The following is a 20,402-nucleotide window of genomic DNA, read 5'->3' as shown; positions in this document are numbered from 1 at the left end:
CGTGGATAGTAAATACAATTTTTTTTTTAATATGCTGTGGTATCTTTTAGGTTGGAAATGCTGCAGCAAATTGCAAACAGAGTTCAGCGGGACAGCCTGGGCTGTGAGGACAAACTGATACTTGCTCGGAATGCTCTGCAGTCTGTAAGTCAAATATGAATTCTCTTTTTGGCTGTGTTTGTGAACTTTTTTGCACTGAAATCTTTACAGTTTTTTACATCTTACTCTCAGAACTTTTGATTGACTATTTTAATAACTGATATTTTCACCTTTTCTGCATTTTTTTCTTTAAATTAACATTTCTGTAAGATTACAGAATTACTGTATATTACATAGAATTCATTGTGCTAGGTGGTTACCAGTAATTGTTTAAAATGCTTCAAAAATCATTTTAAAGATTATGAAGAAAAAATAGCTCACTGTGAAAGTGAAATCTCTCTGAAATACTTCTCAGGATTTAATTGCTGGTATTTATTACTCTGAAACACAGGATGCTAAGCGATTAGAATCAGGGCTACAGTTCCAGAATGAAGCGGAAATAGCTGGGTATCTACTAGAATGTGAGAATCTTCTGCGACAACAAGTAATTGATGTCCAAATTCTTATTGATGGAAAATATTATCAGGCAGATCAGCTGATACAGAGGTATTTCATACTTTTATTTAAGTGTATAAATATACATTGTGTATGTGTATTATAGCCAAAATTGTCAAACCTAAGTGCCTGTGGTTAAGCTCCTAAATCCTTAATTGACAGCTCAAATAAAAGTTACTGGATGTTCAGAGGTGTTGAGCACCCACTAATCTTATTGAGCTCAATGGAAGCTGCATGTTCTCAGCACCTCTGAAAATCAGGTCCTTTGGGTGCTATTTAGCTGTTTACCTTTATTTGACACCCAAGTTTGAACATTATAGATGTTTTTATTGTGCTTAAAATGGTTACCCTTAAAACTTGCCAGTTTTGTTCAAGATAAATAGAGATCAAATTTGCATTAGTAGTTGCAGCGTACCTTGAAAGGTAGTAAGTAGACTAGAGTCAGTTCACAAACAGCAGTTTGTGCAACTTACCAGAAACATATACCAAAGTAATAGGGTGTACTTTTATGGAAAAGCGATGTGTCCCCAGAGAGTGGCAGAGTTAAACCTGAATCTGGTGAGAGCAAGCACACAACTGCTTTGGCACCGTAATCAGCTCCCTGCAGCTAATTAATTCATCCCAGCATGTAGTATCCTGCCTTGCAACTGCAAGATTTCTCTTTGCTGGTTGTGTCTGGCTTTGCATTTGGTACATGCTACTGCACACATTATGTTGGCTTTGGGTTATTGCCAGGATTTTGCCCATACTGACACACACGCAGATGCATGTATAGGGTGACACAGTACATACAAAGTCACTTTTAGAGCTATTTAGTAAGTAAAATCAATATGCTAATAGAGAAAGCTTATATAGGAACTAGTGTAGTAGTAATTAAAGTCTATAGTAAGTAATAGTACTGAGGTTCTAATAGTGTAAACTTATGTTTAAGTAGAGTATATAAAATATAAAAGATGGTTTTCATTTACATTCGTTTTCATTTATATAGTTCAATTAATTATACTGTTTTACAAAAATGCTTTCACAAACTTTCAATGAGATTATTTTGTTTTCTGTAGTAAATATTATTTCTTTATAGGGTTGCAAAACTTCGTGATGATCTTATGGCCTTAAGGACTGAATGTTCTTCAATATTCAGCAAGGGGCGCACACTGACAACAGAACAGACAAAGCTCATGATTTCAGGAATAACACAAAGCTTAAACTCAGGATTTTCACCAAACTTAAACCCTGATTTAAACTCTGGAATGACCCAGAGTTTAACACCTACTTTGACTTCTTCCAGCCTGACATCAGGCCTCTCATCAGGTCTTACTTCAAGACTGACTCCAGCAATCACACCAGCTTATGCACCAGGCTTTCCACCACGGATAATTCACACCTATGTAACAGGAGCTGACACCAATGCACTGCAAACACTCAAGCTGATGCAGATCCGAAAGCCCCTCATGAAATCAGCTTTTGTTGATCAAAATTTATCAGAAGAAGAAGTCAACATGAAATTTGTCCAGGACCTCTTGAACTGGGTAGATGAAATGCAGGTAATGTCTTTATGCAAACACCTCCCAGTCTACCTGTCGTCATTTCCTTTATTTTCTGAAGGACTTTAGTTAATTTTTTTACTTTGTTTATAAGGTGCAACTCGATCGAGCAGAGTGGGGTTCAGATCTGCCAAGCGTTGAAAGCCATTTAGAAAATCACAAAAATGTCCATAGAGCTATTGAAGAATTTGAGTCTAGCCTAAAAGAAGCTAAAATCAGTGAGGTACAGCACTGTACTTTTTATTTCTTAAGGTTACTTACTTTTTAATTGAATTGCTCATGAAGTAATTACTGGTTACACAATTGCACTTGGATTTCAGGACCTTTCTTTGGTTTTATGTATAATTACCAGATGAATTATCATTATACAAATTAATATAACATTTGAGAATAACTGTTAAAGTGGCTAATCTTTTCATTGTCCTTTTACTCTATCTACTGTATACAGATCCAAATGACTGCCCCTCTTAAACTCAGTTATGCAGAAAAATTACACAAACTGGAGAGTCAGTATGCAAAACTCTTGGTAAGATCATTATATCTCTTTGATGTTCAACTTTTAAATGCGTGTTGCTTTCATAATGACAAGTTTTAATATTAATTTCTTTTACTTTTTTTTTAAAGAATACATCAAGAAATCAGGAAAGGCACCTTGATACCCTGCACAATTTTGTGTCCCGTGCCACTGGAGAGCTTATATGGCTGAATGAAAAAGAAGAGGAGGAAGTTGCATATGACTGGAGTGAAAGAAACTCCAATATATCAAGAAAAAAGGAGTATCATGCAGTAAGCATTGCTAATATAATCCAAAAGGAAATAATTAAGTTACCTTTGATAATTTAATGAGTTTCTAAAACATCTATTTTTTTATTTGGAAAAAAAAGGATTTGATGAAAGAACTTGATCAGAAAGAAGAAGTTATTAGATCAGTTCAGGAAATAGCAGAGCAGCTACTCCTTGAAAATCATCCTGCAAGGCTAACTATTGAGGTAAGTCAAGAGGTATCGCACACAAACTAGAAAACAATATGGTGACTTAAGTTTTCATGACTTTTTGCTGATGGGATATTCGTTAATAAGTTCAGACAATAAGAGGTTTTTCTCTTTATGTCCTGGTGTAGCTCTGTGCCTCACGTTCAAGAAAATAAGTGTTTTAAACATTTATGGCTGAATCCTGGAGTCTTGCTTGGTTTTTACTTAGGCAAAACTCCTACTGAAATGTAAGAAGAAGGATTAAGGATTTCAGGATTGGCCCTTACAACCATACTTTGCCTTTAACCCTTGCATACAGTTTCCATTGATGTTAATGGGAATTGCATATGCAGACTGAAGGCACACAATAGCTCTTAGTTTGGTTCCTCTCCCCCTTAAATTGGAAAAGGTCTCCCTAGAGTATTTCCAGTCACAAATATTTTATCATATTGTTTCCTTTTAAGGTCTGGGGTTTGGTTTTGTGATCTCATTGTCAATACATTATAGAAATTGTTTGGACATTGGAATGTAACAAAGTGGCCTGATTTATTTAGGACTTGAATCAAGCTCTATATTGTAGGTAATCAGTTTACATAAAAAGTATTGAAGCTACTGTAGGTGCTTTTACAAACCGCTAAAGGAGAGTGTCAGATTATTTTCCCTGCAGATACTCATGTCAAGAATAGACGGAACGTGGTACTACAAATAGGACCAATGAAAATAGTTATAATACAGGAAGATGAGCTAATCCATTCAGAGGTTGTTTCCCACCCAGTATTTTCTTCAGTTTAAAGAGTTTATTTTTTTGTAATATGGAAACATACGAAGAAAAACCCTTTCTTCCCCTTATATTTATTTGAATGAGGTTAATGAATGGTATTTTAGTAGTGTGGGCATTATTTTCGCTAAAATGGTGTGCTGTTACTAATATGTGTATCACTCAATATCAATGTAATATACATATGACAAAGACAAATCAGATAGTACAGGGTGTGTGTGTGTGTGTGTGTGTATATATATATATATATATATATATATAAAATTACTGCCTTCTGAACTCCCTAGTATGTGCAGATAACAGGACTTCAGAAACTGTCCTTTCATATTAATCAGGCACACTGGGGTGTTCCCCTAAGCATTAATGAATCAATCCAACTCCCACTGTCACTGGAAGACTCTAATGCTTTAATGCAAGTCAGATGGGGCTGTTTCTAAATGAGAAACTTCCGATTGACTTCAAAATATTTAGAGCCCCCTCTGCTGTCAAATGTTAGGGCAGTGCATCCAGTTTTCTGAAGTGGTGATAGCACAACATCGTGTAAGAGACAAAGATGTTCTAGTAAAGTTAAACATTTAAAAAAAATGTTATGCAAAAATATACACACGCACACCTTAGGGCTTCAGAAAACTTTTTTTATTGTCCATGCAGCATCACATTTTATGTCTGAATTTTTACTCTATATTCAGACAAAACTCCTACTATTCGAAGGACAGCTGTGCTTGCACAAGGATGGCAGCACCAGACTCCTTTGTTTGTAACACTATTCTTATTTTTTATTATAGTCTGCAAGAATGTACATGTTTTAATTTCTGCACTCATTCCTAAAATGCTTTCTTTTTTAATCTTTAAGGCCTACAGAGCTGCAATGCAGACACAGTGGAGTTGGATTTTACAACTTTGTCACTGTGTTGAACAACACTTGAGAGAAAATGCTGCTTATTTTGAGGTAAGCAAAACAATAATATTTGTAAGGATGATTATAGTCAGAAAAATAACTTAAGAACAATCAGTCAAAAATATTGGTTATCCTTCCTCGATAACTTTCAGATCAGATTTGCTCAAATTTTCCATTTATAACTCAATAGATGGGCCAGATTCCGAGATGTAGCTCCATCGTCTTCAGCAGAGCTACATCAATTTACACCAAGGGAGCATTGGGCCTGATATTTTTCTAGAGCTGCCAATAAACCCAGGGTTCTTTCTTTCTCAGATATGGTAACAGCTAACACAGCTTCTGCAACTGGATTCAGATTGTCAGGTTTATTGATGATGGACAAGGTAGAACAGAATCAAGGTCATTCTTCCAGGGCTGTACAAACAAGAATAGAACATACATTATTATCAGCATAGGGAGCAGAAGGCCCACGTGGACCTGATGTGTTGAGTAAGGTTTTGCCATTTTGAGTCACCTTTCTGGCTATAGCTCCACTTAAATGATCAGTAAATGATCTTTAAATCTACTAATTATTATATACAGTAATGGAAGGTTTTGGTCTGCATTGTCTGATTTAGAAAGAACTTTGCTATTTTCTATATTTAATACATATAAAATATTCTCCACAGTCTTGAACCTTCTGGAGTCATTCATGCCTGTGCCATGTGAGAGTAAAGTGAATGTAAATTACAACAAATTAGAATGGTAGGGCTTTACTACTTTGTATGAATGCAAATGACTACAAAAAGTAAAAAGGCTGTGGAAAATCAGGATGTTTGTTTGCTACATTTTATAACTTTTATTTTAGAATCTGTTTTTTAAAACTTAATAGCTGTAAATTCCAGGAGTAGCAAGAATCACTGTTTGAAAATAATTTTCAGCAATTAACTAAGGTTCAGACTAGGGATACTGATTTAGTTTTCAGATACCATGTGGAGTAACTGATTTTCCATGACGTTTCAATGATGCAGGTGCTCAAACTGCAAGAACATAATCACTCAGAATTCAAGTTTCTGTAAAACATAAAACAGCTTTAAACCATTTATTGTTTTCTTCAAACAACAATTTTAGTTTAGCAGTTTGTAAACCTTTCAGTGTTGTTTTTAATTAACTAAATACGTGTCTTACCTTAGTTTTTCAATGATGCCAAGGAGGCCATGGACTATTTAAAGAATTTAAAAGATGCCATACAGCGAAAGTACAGTTGTGATAGGTCCAGCAGCCTTCATAAACTGGAAGATCTTGTTCAGGAGTCCATGGTAAGAATTCAAGAATCTTGTTAACAAAAATTAAGATTAAACAAGAGTTGCTGTAACACGTATCCTAATTTAAAATCAAATTAATAAACAAATTACCAACTAAAGGGAGGTAATAATATTATAACATTTAATTTCAGTGTGTCTAATTAAACAAGTTTATCCATTTGTTCTTGTTTACTGAATACTTCTAAGCATTTAAAATATACTGTTTTAAACAATAGTGGATATTAAAGGAAACTGATTACTTCGAAGTCATTTCTGTTCTGTGAAATCTGTTATTTTTAAGAGACACGATAAAAACAGCAGAAAAACAAAAGTTTTAAAAGCATTAAAGAAGCAGCATTGAGTTCAGTCCACCTCTGATATTTTGTTATTTTCTTAATTGGTGTTAGGAAGAAAAAGAACAACTCTTGCAGTACAAGAGCACAGTAGCCGGCCTTGTAGGGAAGGCGAAGGCAATAATTCAACTGAAGCCAAGGAATCCTGATAGTCCACTGAAAACATCCATCCCAATTAAAGCCATCTGTGACTACAGACAAATTGAGGTTAGAATTTCCTAAAATCAATTACAGACGTGAGGAGACAGCTAAAGTTTCGTTAATTACATGTTCCTGGAAAATACAAAACTGTAAATATCATCCATCCTAGTAAACAGAGTGAATGCTTGTGTTCTGCATCGTTGGTTTTTATTGTTGTGTCACTTATTTGGTGACACCATTTACAAAAGTGCTTTTGTACGCATAGTTTATACTGCTTAACTCATTAAATTATTCTGCTTTTCTCTTAAAACTAGATAACCATTTACAAAGATGATGAATGCGTATTAGCGAGCAACTCCCATCGTGCCAAATGGAAAGTCATTAGTCCAAGTGGTAATGAGGCCATGGTTCCATCTGTATGCTTCACAGTTCCTCCACCAAACAAAGAAGCAATAGACACTGCAAACAGGTAGAAGCAGACTAAAAACAGCGGAAATTGTGTCGTTCCTGTAAGAAAAATATACTGGTTGTTTCTATTTTTTAGGGAAGGAGCGTTGTCTTGTGATTAGAACAGAGGAAGCCATTTTTGTTTGAATGTATTTGTGTAGGCAGCTTGGGTTAAAATAATTTATAGTCTTGTTACTCTCTCCCCTTTTCACAAGTGAAAACAATTTCAGTCACTTTTTCTAATCTGACTGTGTTTGTATGTTTCAGAATTGAGCAGCATTTCCAGAATGTGCTGGCCCTTTGGCATGAATCGCATATAAACATGAAGAGTGTGGTTTCCTGGCACAACTTGACACATGAAATTGAAACTGTTCGAGCCGGTAATGTTGCTTCGGTAGGTGCTACACCAAACTATGTCTATCTGAGTGTACATTGGTAACTTGCTGATACCCAGAAGACTGCAGCTATAGAAATTATTACAAACTGGAGAAATTGGTACCCACTCACATCTTCAATGGGGAGACACAGCTTGCAGTGACTCTGCTCCATTTTGCTATGTGCAATACTCCATCTTGATCTAAGCAGCCTTCACTCAGACATATAGTCTTTTTATGCTGCATCTTCACGTGCTAATGATGGGGACAACTGCAAGCCCATGTTCAATCTCTGAGGGATGCATTTTAGTTACCCCATGCTACAGAATTTTACCCTGATACATAGTTTATATTATTTCAACAGTAAAGAGCTTATTAAGATTAGTTTGTTCTAAACAAAATAATGATTTAGATCAAAACATCAAACAGTCTGGCTAAAACAATCTGTCAGACCACTCAACAGCATAGTAACTGCCTCTATAAAACTTGTTTTGTTTTTATATTACATGAGATTGCTTATTGTACAATGCTCAAATACATCTTTCTTCAAATTGCTGCAAATAACACTTACAGTATTCGTATTGAGGGGTCATACCAACACTTCTCACTGTTTCTGGTGTATACAAGGAAACCAGCAACTTCCACTGAAAATGTCCTGCTTCTTATCCATGATTGGGTCAGTAACCATTTCCCCATCAATTTCCACATGGCATGGGTGGAGAAATGGTCTCTGATATAATATAGGCCATTGCTGGCATAAAAGATCAAATATGAATTAGGAATAGAATGCATGAACAACCAGCTGTTTGTTATGATTATGACTATTGTTTTGTAAGGGTCCAGGAATACCAGTGGTTTCAACAGGATCTCAGCATTGCATGCCATCTTGACGCTACCTTGTCCATACCCAGATGTAGCTTGAGTTTGTTGTCTTTCACCAGGATCCAGTTTCTTTATGACACTGGGACAACTGGGGAACAGCATTATCTGTGTTGAGAGAGAAAGAAACACAGAGCTGTTAATCATTAGCACATTGAAGCCTTGGTAGCCCATGTTATTTTCTGAGTCTCCATTAGTGTGTTTACATAGATATTGACACAATTTCCCCTAATGATGACAGGATTGACCCCCACATGAACATGCTTAGGGAAGAGGAGCAGCTAGCTGTCTGGGATCTGTTGTGGGAATGAGCAAAATCAGATTAATGCAGCCTCATCCCTTTATGGTTAGTAGGTGGGTCAGCTGCACCTCATGATAAATAGTTGTAAGGGCAACAGAAAAATAAAGCATAGATGCTTCTCCTCCATCCATGGACAACAAGACACTCCTGAGGTCTAGAAAGCCAAATGTTTAATTGGGGTGTAACTTAACCATCACATATCCATGCACATATGATGGTTTTAAGGAAGAAATTGACAATGACTTGGGCTCAGAGTATGTATCTCAAGGGTATGAATGGGTTTTAGATGCTTAGTTATGGTGCTTCTTGCTCATATGCAATTGTTTAAAATGCTTGCACAATTTCAGGTTGGGAAGGAATTTTCCACCTGGTCATATTAGTAGGTCCCTGAGCTTTTCCCTATATTTTGTGGAGCAGGGGACATCTGTTAAGATCAGCTGGGCCCATCCCACACTATCTATGATGGCAGGACAGAGTTTATATAGACCTCCCCCCCATGTTTCTAACAAAGAAAACATGAGTAGTACAAACTGCCAGTATTGATTGGAGCTGTGCTCCCAAATGGTGTTCGCTCTTCTGAATCCTGAACATAAGTGATAAAAAGCATGTGCTCTGTCATGAAAGTAATATGCTCTGTTATTTGTATTATACCATGATCACTTTGAGCCCATGAGAATTTGTGGTAAACAGGGTGCTTTAGCAAACACTTGAATACATTTTTTCTGACTTATCTATTTGTTGGATTTTAGTGAATCTTTTACAGAGAAGGGATACATGCAATTGTTACTATACAAGGTCACTGAAAAGGATGGAATATTTTAGAGTGTTTCACAAGAAAAGCTTTTTTCCTGCATTTTCTACTCCACTAATTATGTTGCATTGGCATCTGACTAATTCCTCAGACCAGTGGACATACTATTCACTTCTACTTTGTAATAATGGACAGTCCCTCTGAAACTTCTTCTGGGATGCTATGGCTTTACACTGCCTCAACTATGCAAGTGCTGTAATGGCAACATCTGTCCCAAACCATGCTGAATTCAATATACGTGATTAGAGAAGTTGTATCACCTTTATAATCTGTACACATTACAAGAATACCTGGCATTTATACTGATCTATACTCTATTATAGATCAAAACAATGTTGCCAGGTGAACATCAACAGGTTCTAAGCAATTTACAGTCCCGCTTTGATGACTTTCTGGAAGATAGCCATGACTCCAAAATCTTCTCAGGCTCAGATATAGCACAGCTGGAAAGGGAGGTTAATGTCTGCAAGCAGTACTATCAGGAGCTTCTTAAATCTGCAGAAAGAGGTAAGAGCAACTCATGGGGAAATGTGTAAAAGTCTCCTTAAAAAGAGACTTTATGATACCTGATGAATCTTTTGCTTTCTAAACGTAAACTTCAGTGCATTGCACGTTTTATTAGGTTAACATCACTAAGATAGGCAATTACAATAAATGTCTAAAGAGCTATCGTTTAGACAGGTTGCACTGTAAATTCTACTAGACATGAAGATGATTTGTTAATTCTACTCAGAGGTGTGCAAAAAAACATTTTTCCTGGAAGAATAATTTACCCTCTGGACTGCAGCTCATCATTTTGGTTTAGCTTTCATAGTCTTGTTTCTGATGGATTGAAATATATCTTGAATATCTTACTTTGCTCAGAACAGAATTAGAATACTATTTACCTCTGTTAGACAAGAAAAATGTCTTACAAATTTTGTCCTAGTGCTGCAAAATACCTCATCATCATACTATCATAAAATTGCTTTTAAGATTCAGAAATATGAAATCTTATGTAAAGCTGAAAAGATACCTTACAATATGCTGTCATGTAGTTATTGAATTAGAGAAGTGAAATAGTAGTTTATAAAACCGATTAGCGTGCCATTATAGTTTGCTCTATGTAAGCAGAGGTATATTGTACTTAGTAACTGGAATACTAGATAGGTGATTGTAGTGGGATGGCCATTACTGAGCCCCTGTTTGTGAGCAGGGGTCACTTTGCAGGCACCCTGCACCTTTTAGTCCCCTCTTGCAGGCCCGTTAAGAGCTGCATGCAGGCTTTCACATGAATAACAACACCCTCTGCGTGGGGCTGATTTAATAACAGAATTAGTTCTTAACAGTCCTCTAACAGTCCAAAATAATGTCCATTGCCACATAAAAATCCATACTTAGTTCTGGTGTAATCTGGTGGCACTCTTTTTCTGTCTCTGTCTGTTCTCACAGCCCATCCTCCCAGCTCTTTTTAGCTGGAGCTTAGCCTTCTGGCACTAGATGCTAGGTTCAGACTCCTTCAGGGTTTCCTCACACGAACCTCCTGCTCCCTGGGATTCTGCTGTCACAGCTTCCTTGATCTCAGAATCTTTCATGCAGGAGCCCTTCACACTGTTTTTCTGCAGTTTCATGAGCTAAACTGGGGAGAGTTCAGAGAAGAGCCACGAGAATGATTAAAGGATTAATAAACATGCCTTATACTCAAGGAGCTCAATCTGTTTAGTTTAACAAAGAGCAGGTGAAGGGGTGACTTGATCACAGTCTATAAATATTTACATGGGAATAAATATTTAATAATGGGCTCTTCAGTCTAGCAGAGAAAGGTATAACACCATCCAATGGCTGGATGTTGAAGCTAGGAACATTCAGACTGGAAATAAGGTGCAAATTTTTAACAAGGAGTGTAATTAACCATTGGAACAATTTATCAAGGGTTGTGGTGGATTCTTTCTCACTGACAATTTTTAAATCAAAGTTGGATGTTTTTTCTAAAAGTTCTGTTCTAGGAATTATTTTGGGGCAGTTCTGTGGATTGTGTTATACATTAGGTCAGAATAGATGATCACAGTGGTCCCTTCTGGCCTTGGAATCTGTGAATCTGATAGACATAAATTTGGAAGTGCAAGGAGATGATCTAGTAGCAGCTAAGGACTAAGGGTTTGATCCAATTCCCATTAAAGTAAATTCTTATTGGCTTCTGTGGGAGTTGAATCAATCCCTGAAAGAGCTGTAATATTTTGAGGTATTACAAAACCTGTTATTAGAAGGAGGAGAAATATGGCATGGCAAATATTTAGATTTATTTGCTCAACAGTGCCTTTCTTTACTTCAACAGAGGAGCAGGAGGAATCTATTTACAATCTGTACATCTCAGAAGTCAGAAACATCAGACTTCGCTTGGAGAACTGTGAGGACCGTTTGATCCGACAGATTCGGACTCCACTGGAGAGGGATGATCTACATGAAAGTGTGTTTAGAATCTCAGAGCAAGAGGTGAGCCTTTGGAAAAGAGGGGTTCAACTAGGAAGTGGCAGTTTTCCAAAACAAATAGTTTTCTCTTGAAACATTGGACCCAGATTCTTGCATGTTATGACTCAGGTCAGAAGGGTGGGGGTAACTAGCTAAGTGATTTTCTCCTATATAAGTGGAGGAAAAGGAACAAAGAAATAGCCAATCTTCAATCTTTTTGTGCTGCAGATACATTTCTTACTTTTTCAACCAAGAGCACAGCAATAAAAAAAAATTAAGAACAGAGGTTTACTCTACGTGTTGTCTAGGGTATATGAACACTATCAGGCTGATGTAGAATTTAAAAAAAACACTGTAAATCACTTTTCTTTTTATAGAAGCTAAAGAAAGAGCTGGATCGACTCAAGGATGATTTGGGAATGATCACAGATAAATGCGAAGAGTTTTTCAGTCAAGCTGCCGGTTCACCTTCCGTTCCCACCCTGCGTTCTGAGCTCAATGTCATCATTCAGAATATGAATCAAGTTTACTCCATGTCTTCCATTTACATAGAAAAGTATGTAATGAACCATCACTTCCCACTTGCTGCCCATATATCTGTTTTTGCCCTAAATGAAAGAAAATAGAAAAAAATAATAGTTATAAATATGAATAATTCTGATCAAGGATAAGAGAGTTATCAAAGTCATTACAGTGTGAAAAAAGGATTACTAGTTATCACATCACATGGCAAGACTGAAAAATATGAGCAGTTTGAATATTGTCAATACATAATTAGTTAACAAAAGTTTACTGTTGTAGGTTAAAAACTGTAAATTTGGTGCTGAAAAACACTCAAGGAGCAGAAGCGCTAGTAAAACTTTATGAGACTAAACTGTGTGAAGAAGAAGCAGTAACTGCTGACAAGAATAATATTGAGAACCTTATGGGTACATTAAAGGTATGAGTTTGCTAATTTGTCTTTATAAGAAAATCATAAAATAATGTATAGAAAAATAATGATCTTTCTATAATAGCCATTTGGTTAGACTACATGTGTGAGGCAGCAAAAGACTTCTTATCTACTTTTAACCATTTTAAGCATATTTTTAAGATTGCTATAGACAAATCTGTATCCTTTTGGCAATTAGGATAAAAGAAAATAAATGTTCTATTTAGTAGGTTTAGATAATTCTCAGAGACACTTTACACTTACAGAAGTTGCATTTTGCATATACATATAACTCTGGCAGCATTAGTATGAGTTGTGTACATAACATGCAAAAGAAGAATGCTAATGCACATCACTCTGCAGTATTTCTCTCTGCACTTGGAAGTGTCTTGGGATATCTGAGGCTCCAGAGATGTGTGACTGCAACAACAAGGTAGTTAGTTACTTTTTTCTTTTATTGGAAGATTCCAGGCAACATTAAGAGTGGCAGCCCTAACAACTTTGCCACTTTCTTAAATAAATTGGAAAGTTTCCTTCAGTATTTGTACTGTCCCTTATACTTCCCATTTAAATACTTCAAACAGTGAGGTAATGTTATTTTACAATTGTCATATTTTTAAGGTGAGCTCTGTAGTTTGTTAGACAAATGTTAGCTAATGTGTAAGTCATGCCTGATTTGTATGTTCATTGGGAGTCCAATACCCAGAATTTTCAGTTCATGGCTGTGTCATGGGCATTTTGGTATTGGAGCTGTCTGAACAATCAAAATTTGGATATGCAATGGGTTGATATACACAAATAGTGCTACAGTTTATATTTACTTATCATTTATTACATATTAGCAATGGAGGTCTGAAGTGGATGAGAAAAGAGAGGTATTCCATGCCTTAGAAGATGAACTGCAAAAAGCCAAGGCAATCAGTGATCAAATGTTTAAAACACATAAGGAACGCGATCTTGACTTTGACTGGCATAAAGAGAAAGCTGATCAGCTGGCGGAGAGATGGCAAAATGTTCATTCTCAGATTGAAAACCGGTTTGTACCACTTCATGTTGTAGTGTGTTCAAAGCATCTTTTAGGCTATTGATATTGTTTCTTAGCTAATTTATCTTTTGCTTAAGCATTAAGAAATTAACATTAGAGTTGGTTGAAATGCATTTCTTAACTATTCAGGAAACTTGCTAACATTATGGACACTTATCCTTTCTGTTCTGCTGCCATTGTTCACATGATCCCCTGCAATTTGTTCCACACGGTGATAAAAAGGGCCACAGCTTTAAGGGTGTGTACTATCTTCAGTTTAACACTACACTATATGGACTTTACCATAACACTTAGTAGTTAGCCAGATACAGCATAGATATGCTACCCTTTTCCCTTAGCAAAAATGCCTGCAGAGCAGGGCTCCCGTCTTATGGAAATACTTTCTGCTATCCCACATAGCTAGTACTGACAGGTGGGGCTGATGAGATAACCTTTCTTGTGAGATGCATGTCAGATTCATGTTTACTTCTTGATAAAGAACATTGGGCTAAAACCTCAAGTCCTTAGTCCTTAATTCTCATTAACTTCAGTGATAATTTTGTCTCCATTAGAATTGAAATAAGGACCTGAGGATTTAGCCAAGTACCAGTAATTTGCTCCTGTTGACCTTCCACTGTGTACATACAATATCACGATGCAACTCAAGTGCATTTGTTTTGCTAAATGTGACTCTTTGATTAGATTTTGGTGATGTCCCTGGATAATATTACTCAAATATTTGTATACACACGCACACATACATACACATGCACACAGACAAGTAGTAATGAGTGTGTGTGAATACACACAGTATTCTGGAATGCACTTCTCCACTGTTCTCACAGGGAAGAGCTCCACATTTTAACGCTTTCCCAACCAGCCTCATATCCTTTTGTTTTCAATCTCTTTAATTCCATCAGCCTAAAGCTAAGGACAAATTAAGGCAGAACAACATTATTTGCAAATTAAACCTATTTTAGTTTATGGCCATGGGATTCCTGAAGAGAAGCATTAAAATATTCCTATTTATATGAAACAATGCCTGCACATAGCAAACTTTCATATTTCTCCCCCTTTAAAAGCAAATGTTCTTAGGTTGCTCCATTAGACCAACCCATGCAGGAACTGATAATCAGTTAACTAATCAGATATAGTTAAGTAATTTTATTGCCTCTACCTCTAATTACCAGAAACTAAAGAAGGGATTGGTAAGACCTGCTCAAAAATGCAGTCTAGTCAAATGTGAACACATTGAATGCTGGTATGATTATTCACCTTCAAGCTTTACAAAAACTATGGGGAAGGCTCTTTCCTGCTGTTTTTCAGTATAAGAAACATGCCATTGGAGTGCATATTCTTTCAATACTAAATTAAGCTGCAATGTATATATCTTTAAATTTCACTCAGTTTTTTTAATCATCTAGTAGGCCTTGTGTAAATGACAAAAAAGTACCTTTCTGAGAAGCATAAGTGTCCCTCTCTGCTCACGGGACAAACGTGAACCTAACATTCTCCCCATATGACATCTGTGTGGAATATGCTGACAGATTATTGTTCACACACAATGACTTCTAGTGTAAATATAACAGATTGTGTTAGTTGCAATTTGTGGCAGTAAACAGACTGCTTTCAGCAAATGTTCACCCTCCTACTTCCTAACAGTTTGACAGTGATACTCATTATATACATGAATTTATAAATATTGGCTTCAATGAAACGTCCTTTTCTTTCCTTTTTTTTAAAAAAAACCATTTATAGTTATTTTGTTTACTCTGTTATTTGTTTATATATATATACCAAAAATAATTCCTCAAATGCAATACAGGATCTCTGTCACACTTGCTCTGTTTATGCACACGCACAGAGAATGGTCTTAGCATTATTGAAAGTAAGGTAGATTCAAAAGTAGGTATTACAAACCAAAATATAAGAGTTGTTAAATGTAGGGTTACAGACAGGCAGATTGCTCTGAACCCATCCAGCCACATCTCTGCTGCCTCTGTGATATATTTATATGTTTTTTTAGGTACAGTGTTAGGGCTACAGCAGATGACTCTCAAGCACTCTGAGCACACCAAAATCTGTTTGCAGAGAATAGCTCAGCTTGACCTGCCCCTTGGACAATAGCACAGCTTGCTGTTCACAGACATTGGACCCCTTTTCTGGGTCTGCATCCAGTTAACTACAGAGTAGAACAATCTTAACCACTTTCCACGTCAGTCTCTGTGCCTGATTGGTTTAAATGGCAGACAAACAAAATTGAGTGGGTTTTTGATAGTTCTAAAATCATGTGGTTTAAAGGGGGATTTACCTAATAAGGATAATTGGCATTAGCATTTTTGAACATCTGAAGACTTTGCCTTTGTAACAACTCCTAGCTGGCTTGGGAGGAGTAGAGGATGTGGTCTGTTGCTCTCCTCCAGTGTAGGCTTTGGCCCCCTTGGCTCATGCTCAGAACCAAACCCACTAGTCACACGCTAAACACACCCATGTCTCATCCTCCTGCATGGCAGTGCAAATTGCACAGTATGCTGGGGAATGTTGTGTCTATTGGATAGGCTTTCTGCTGCTGGACTCATTAATTTAGGAAATGTGCAGTGTGTCTGGGTGACTGAACCTTCCCTGAACACAAAAGGCTATTGAAGATTTGACCCATAGTCAGTTGTGTTTAGTATAAATGTTCTTTCACTCTTCCAAGTGTGCTCTAGTGTGAAAATCCCTCTTTAATCTTTATGGAACATCATTAAGCTGGGGATCTCTGTGGTAGAAACTGCCATTAATATATTTTAGTAAAAATTATTAAATTTTCTATTATGATGACACTAAGCTAGGCTGAGTGGTAGATACCCTGGAAGGTAGGGATAGGATACAGAGGGACCTAGACAAATTGGAGGATCGGGCCAAAAGAAATCTGATGAGGTTCAACAAGGACAAGTGCAGAGTCCTCCACTTAGAATGGAAGAATCCCATGCACAACTACAGACTGGGGACTGACAAGCTAGGCAGCAGCTCTGCAGAAAAGGACCTGGGGGTTACAGTGGATAAGAAGCTGAATATGTGTCAGCAGTGTGCCCTGGTTGCCAAGAAGGCTAATAGCACATTGGGCTGCATTAGTAGGAGCATTGCCAGCAGATTGAGGGAAGTGATTATTCCCCTCTATTTGGCATTGGTGAGGCTGCATTTGGAGTACTGTGTCCAGTTTTGGGCCCCCCACTACAAAAAGGATGTGGAAAAGTTGGAGGGAGTCCAGTGGAGGGCAATAAAAATGATTAGAGGGATGGAGCACATGACTTATGAGGAGAGGCTGAGGGAACTAGGTTTGTTTAGTCTGCAAAAGAGAAGAATGAGGGGGATTTGATAGCAGCCTTTAACTACTTGAAAGGGGGTTCCAGGGAGGATGGAGCTAGGCTGTTGTCAGTGGTGGCAGATGACAGAACAAAGAGCAATGATCTCAAGTTGCAGTGGGGGAGGTCTAGGTTAGATATTAGGAAAAGGTTTTTCACTAGGAGGGTGGTGAAGCACTGGAATGCGTTACCTAGGGAGGTGGTGGAATCTCCATCTTTAGAGGTTTTTAAGCTGCGTCTTGACAAAGCCCTGGCTGGGATGATTTAGCTGAAGTTAGTCCTGCTTTGAGCAGGGGATTGGAGTAGATGACCTCCTAAGGTCCCTTCCAACTCTAATATTCTATAATTCTATGATAGATGGAGTTAGGACACCTGATACCTTTTAGGGCCATTTTGACTTATTTATACTCAACATAATTTTTTACTTTCTCCCCAATCGTATCTTGTTCTCAAATTAAACCAGGTTGCGTGACTTAGAGGGTATCAATAAATCTCTAAAATACTACAAAGATACTTACCATACACTGGATACCTGGATTCAGCAAGTAGAAGATACTCAGCGAAAGATTCAAGAAAACCAACCAGAAAACAGCAAAGCTTTGGCTAAACAGCTGAACCAACAAAAGGTACCATCAGGAGTCCCACCATGGGAAAAGTATTGAAAATAATAACTGGAGCCCTGTGGTTTTTGAAAATGCAAAATAAGACTAAATAAAAGAAAACAAAGTGTAAGCCAAAATAAAATGAAGAAATCTCCCCGCAGCAGTGGCTCCTGTCCCTCAGTCTGGGCCGTGCTCCAGTTGTTGTGTAGTGTACCTGGTCGCAGCATCGCTTGTGCAAATTTGACCCAGCTGCCTTTGTGTCATCATGATGGAAGGCCAAACCTGAGTGGTGCGCAAACCCAAGTGTCACATTTCAACACCTGGAACAGGGAGCTGGGCGCCCAGGCCCATAGACAGGAACTGCTGCTACGGGGTGCGTGTGTGGCAGGCTTGCTGTACAACAAACCCTGCCCCCTCCAGAACCTTCCTCTCTTCTCCCCCAGGGCAGGGCCTCCCTCCCCCAGCTCCCCACCTGGATAAAATGGTTAAAATGAATTTCCCCCAAAATATAAAAAAAAATTAAAAATTAATGGGGCTCTATTAATAACAAAAGAAAAATATACAAAAGTCAGTTTAAAGCAGTGATGTCCATCTCAGATATCTGTATGACCCCTATTAGTGTAATAACTGAGCACACCAGTCTTTTACCCTCACAACACCTCTTTGAGGTAGGGAAGTGCTATTAGTCTCATTTACAGAAGAGGGTCTGGGACATGGAGAGAGACAATGTGACACAGGAAGTCTGTGGCAAAGCAGGGGCTCTCCCAGCTCCCAGGCTAGTATTGTAACCTCTGGACCGTTCTTCCTCTATAATGCCCTGACGTTAAATGTTAAGTTTGATTCAGTGCTGCTCATGATCCTTGTGTCCTTGAAAATGTACGCACAAAGTTAGGGCTGAACTCAACTACTCCCCATGTTCAAGAAAAGCATTACATCTGAGGGCTTGTGTACATGGGGAGTTAGTATGAAGCAAGCTTGGGTGTAAACCTACAGCACTCTCGTGTGCATCCTGGAGTGCTATAGATTTATACCCCGACATGCCACACACTAACACTCCACATAGATTTGCCTTTAAATAGCAAGCACATTAAACAGTAATCACATTCCTGGAATGGTATTGTCAGAAGCCCTTATGGAGGTCACTCGCCCTGCGTTGTGACTTCAGTAGGACTGCTTATGTGCTTAGAGCTAAGGGAGTGCTACAGTGCTTTATTGCATTGGCACCAGAGTGCTCAGCACTGTACAGGATTGAGCTCAGGAAGGACAGCCATTCCCTAAACATTAGTGCAAACAGAACCACTTTGCATGAATGTTTGATAACAGTGAATATAAGGGGTATGAATGTGCCACAGTCAAACAACTGTTTTAGTGTCAGCCAAGTGTTTATGTAATCCCCTGATTGTGTGTATTTCAGGTCCCCATCTATGCCTGATCCTCAGAGGCAGTGAGTCTGTGACAGCCCTCGCTAAAGAACCTGGCTCTTTAGCTAAAAATGTAACAGCTTTTAGACCTATAGGTCTCTAGTTCGATTCCCACTGTGTTGGTCAGGATGCAGACATGATGTTTACAGTATTCTACCAGCTATACTCACCAAGGGCTGGATCTTACTCACATGGAACTGAAAAGGAGTCTTTCTACTGACTTTCTAGGATTCAGATCCAGTCCCATGATCCCAACTAGCTATAAGACACTGAAATGCAAGCAGTTGTATAAATACTATGATGGTGGGCAACTTAGACATTCTTATAATAATAATAATACTTATCAGCCATAACAAAAGGAGAGAAAAGGGTCATTATAGTTATGCTGAAGATATACCCATATATTTTACAGATGCTGGTTTCTGAAATTGAAATGAAACAAAATAAAATAGATGAATGCCAGAAATATTCAGAGCAATACTCAGCTTCAATAAAGGTAAGAAAAATATTATACACATATAGTACAGTTTCATTTGATAATCTGTCCTTTGCATGTATGCTGCTCTCTTATAATAGATACAACAAACAAGCAGTAGTGCTCTGCTGCTAAATTGTATTTAAAATATTTTATCCGATGTCAGTTTGATAGAGAGTACTGATAACTTTTCTGACTGCATTATTTTTACAGGATTATGAACTGCAGACAATGACATACAGGGCGATGGTTGACTCACAGCAAAAATCTCCAGTGAAACGACGGAGAATGCAGAGCTCATCTGACTTCATTATACAAGAGGTAACCGGATGTTCTTTGACAGGGAAATGTGCATTATTCATTTAGCAACCTGTCGTAGAGTCGAGGAAATGCAAGACCTGGGATTTATTAATGATTAAATATAATCGCCCTACACAAGATCCTTACTGTGCATAGACAAACCCTGAAGTAAATATACTGTTATCCATTTCATAGTATTTAGGTTATATACCTGAATGTTGGTGTTGATGACAGTTAACAAAATACCTATAAAAAACTTGGATGAGATACATGGAAAACAGAGAAAAATAAAACTGTTTATTAACATGATGGGCCAGTTCATGCCTCAGGCAGCCACCACAGGGGGAGCTTTCACCATTTCTGTGGTGACACAGGGCTCCTATGTTATAGCAGTTTCAGAGGCAGTGCCTCCCTACAGCCCATTTAGGCATGCAGAGGTGCCATTTTGTTCCCAGATGACTAATAGAGAGCAAGAGTGAATGGGGC

General features: G+C 37.7%; 1 protein-coding gene across 13 annotated transcripts in view; it reads left to right on the top strand.

Moving 5' to 3' along the window:
• The window catches only part of DST (dystonin), a 453,158-nt gene that overhangs the window by 258,348 nt on the left and 174,408 nt on the right, over positions 1–20,402 (top strand). For all 13 annotated transcript variants that reach the window (XM_067565502.1, XM_067565501.1, XM_067565500.1 and 10 more), the window contains 20 exons: positions 51–144; positions 491–645; positions 1,673–2,135; positions 2,230–2,358; positions 2,584–2,661; positions 2,760–2,921; positions 3,020–3,124; positions 4,738–4,833; positions 5,955–6,080; positions 6,473–6,625; positions 6,874–7,028; positions 7,274–7,400; positions 9,695–9,878; positions 11,686–11,843; positions 12,197–12,375; positions 12,621–12,759; positions 13,593–13,786; positions 17,582–17,744; positions 19,554–19,637; positions 19,830–19,937. In XM_067565502.1, coding sequence (XP_067421603.1) covers positions 51–144; positions 491–645; positions 1,673–2,135; positions 2,230–2,358; positions 2,584–2,661; positions 2,760–2,921; positions 3,020–3,124; positions 4,738–4,833; positions 5,955–6,080; positions 6,473–6,625; positions 6,874–7,028; positions 7,274–7,400; positions 9,695–9,878; positions 11,686–11,843; positions 12,197–12,375; positions 12,621–12,759; positions 13,593–13,786; positions 17,582–17,744; positions 19,554–19,637; positions 19,830–19,937 — 3,052 coding nt within the window. The remainder of the gene's footprint in view (positions 1–50; positions 145–490; positions 646–1,672; positions 2,136–2,229; positions 2,359–2,583; positions 2,662–2,759; positions 2,922–3,019; positions 3,125–4,737; positions 4,834–5,954; positions 6,081–6,472; positions 6,626–6,873; positions 7,029–7,273; positions 7,401–9,694; positions 9,879–11,685; positions 11,844–12,196; positions 12,376–12,620; positions 12,760–13,592; positions 13,787–17,581; positions 17,745–19,553; positions 19,638–19,829; positions 19,938–20,402) is intronic.

The sequence above is a fragment of the Emydura macquarii genome, unplaced genomic scaffold (genome assembly GCF_026122565.2).
Source record: "Emydura macquarii macquarii isolate MOO-44397 ecotype Brisbane River unplaced genomic scaffold, CSIRO-AGI_Emac_v2 contig_2680, whole genome shotgun sequence".
Taxonomy (NCBI): Eukaryota; Metazoa; Chordata; order Testudines; family Chelidae; genus Emydura; species Emydura macquarii.
Note: the sequence above shows the minus strand (reverse complement) of the source record. Positions and strands in the feature narration are given on the sequence as shown.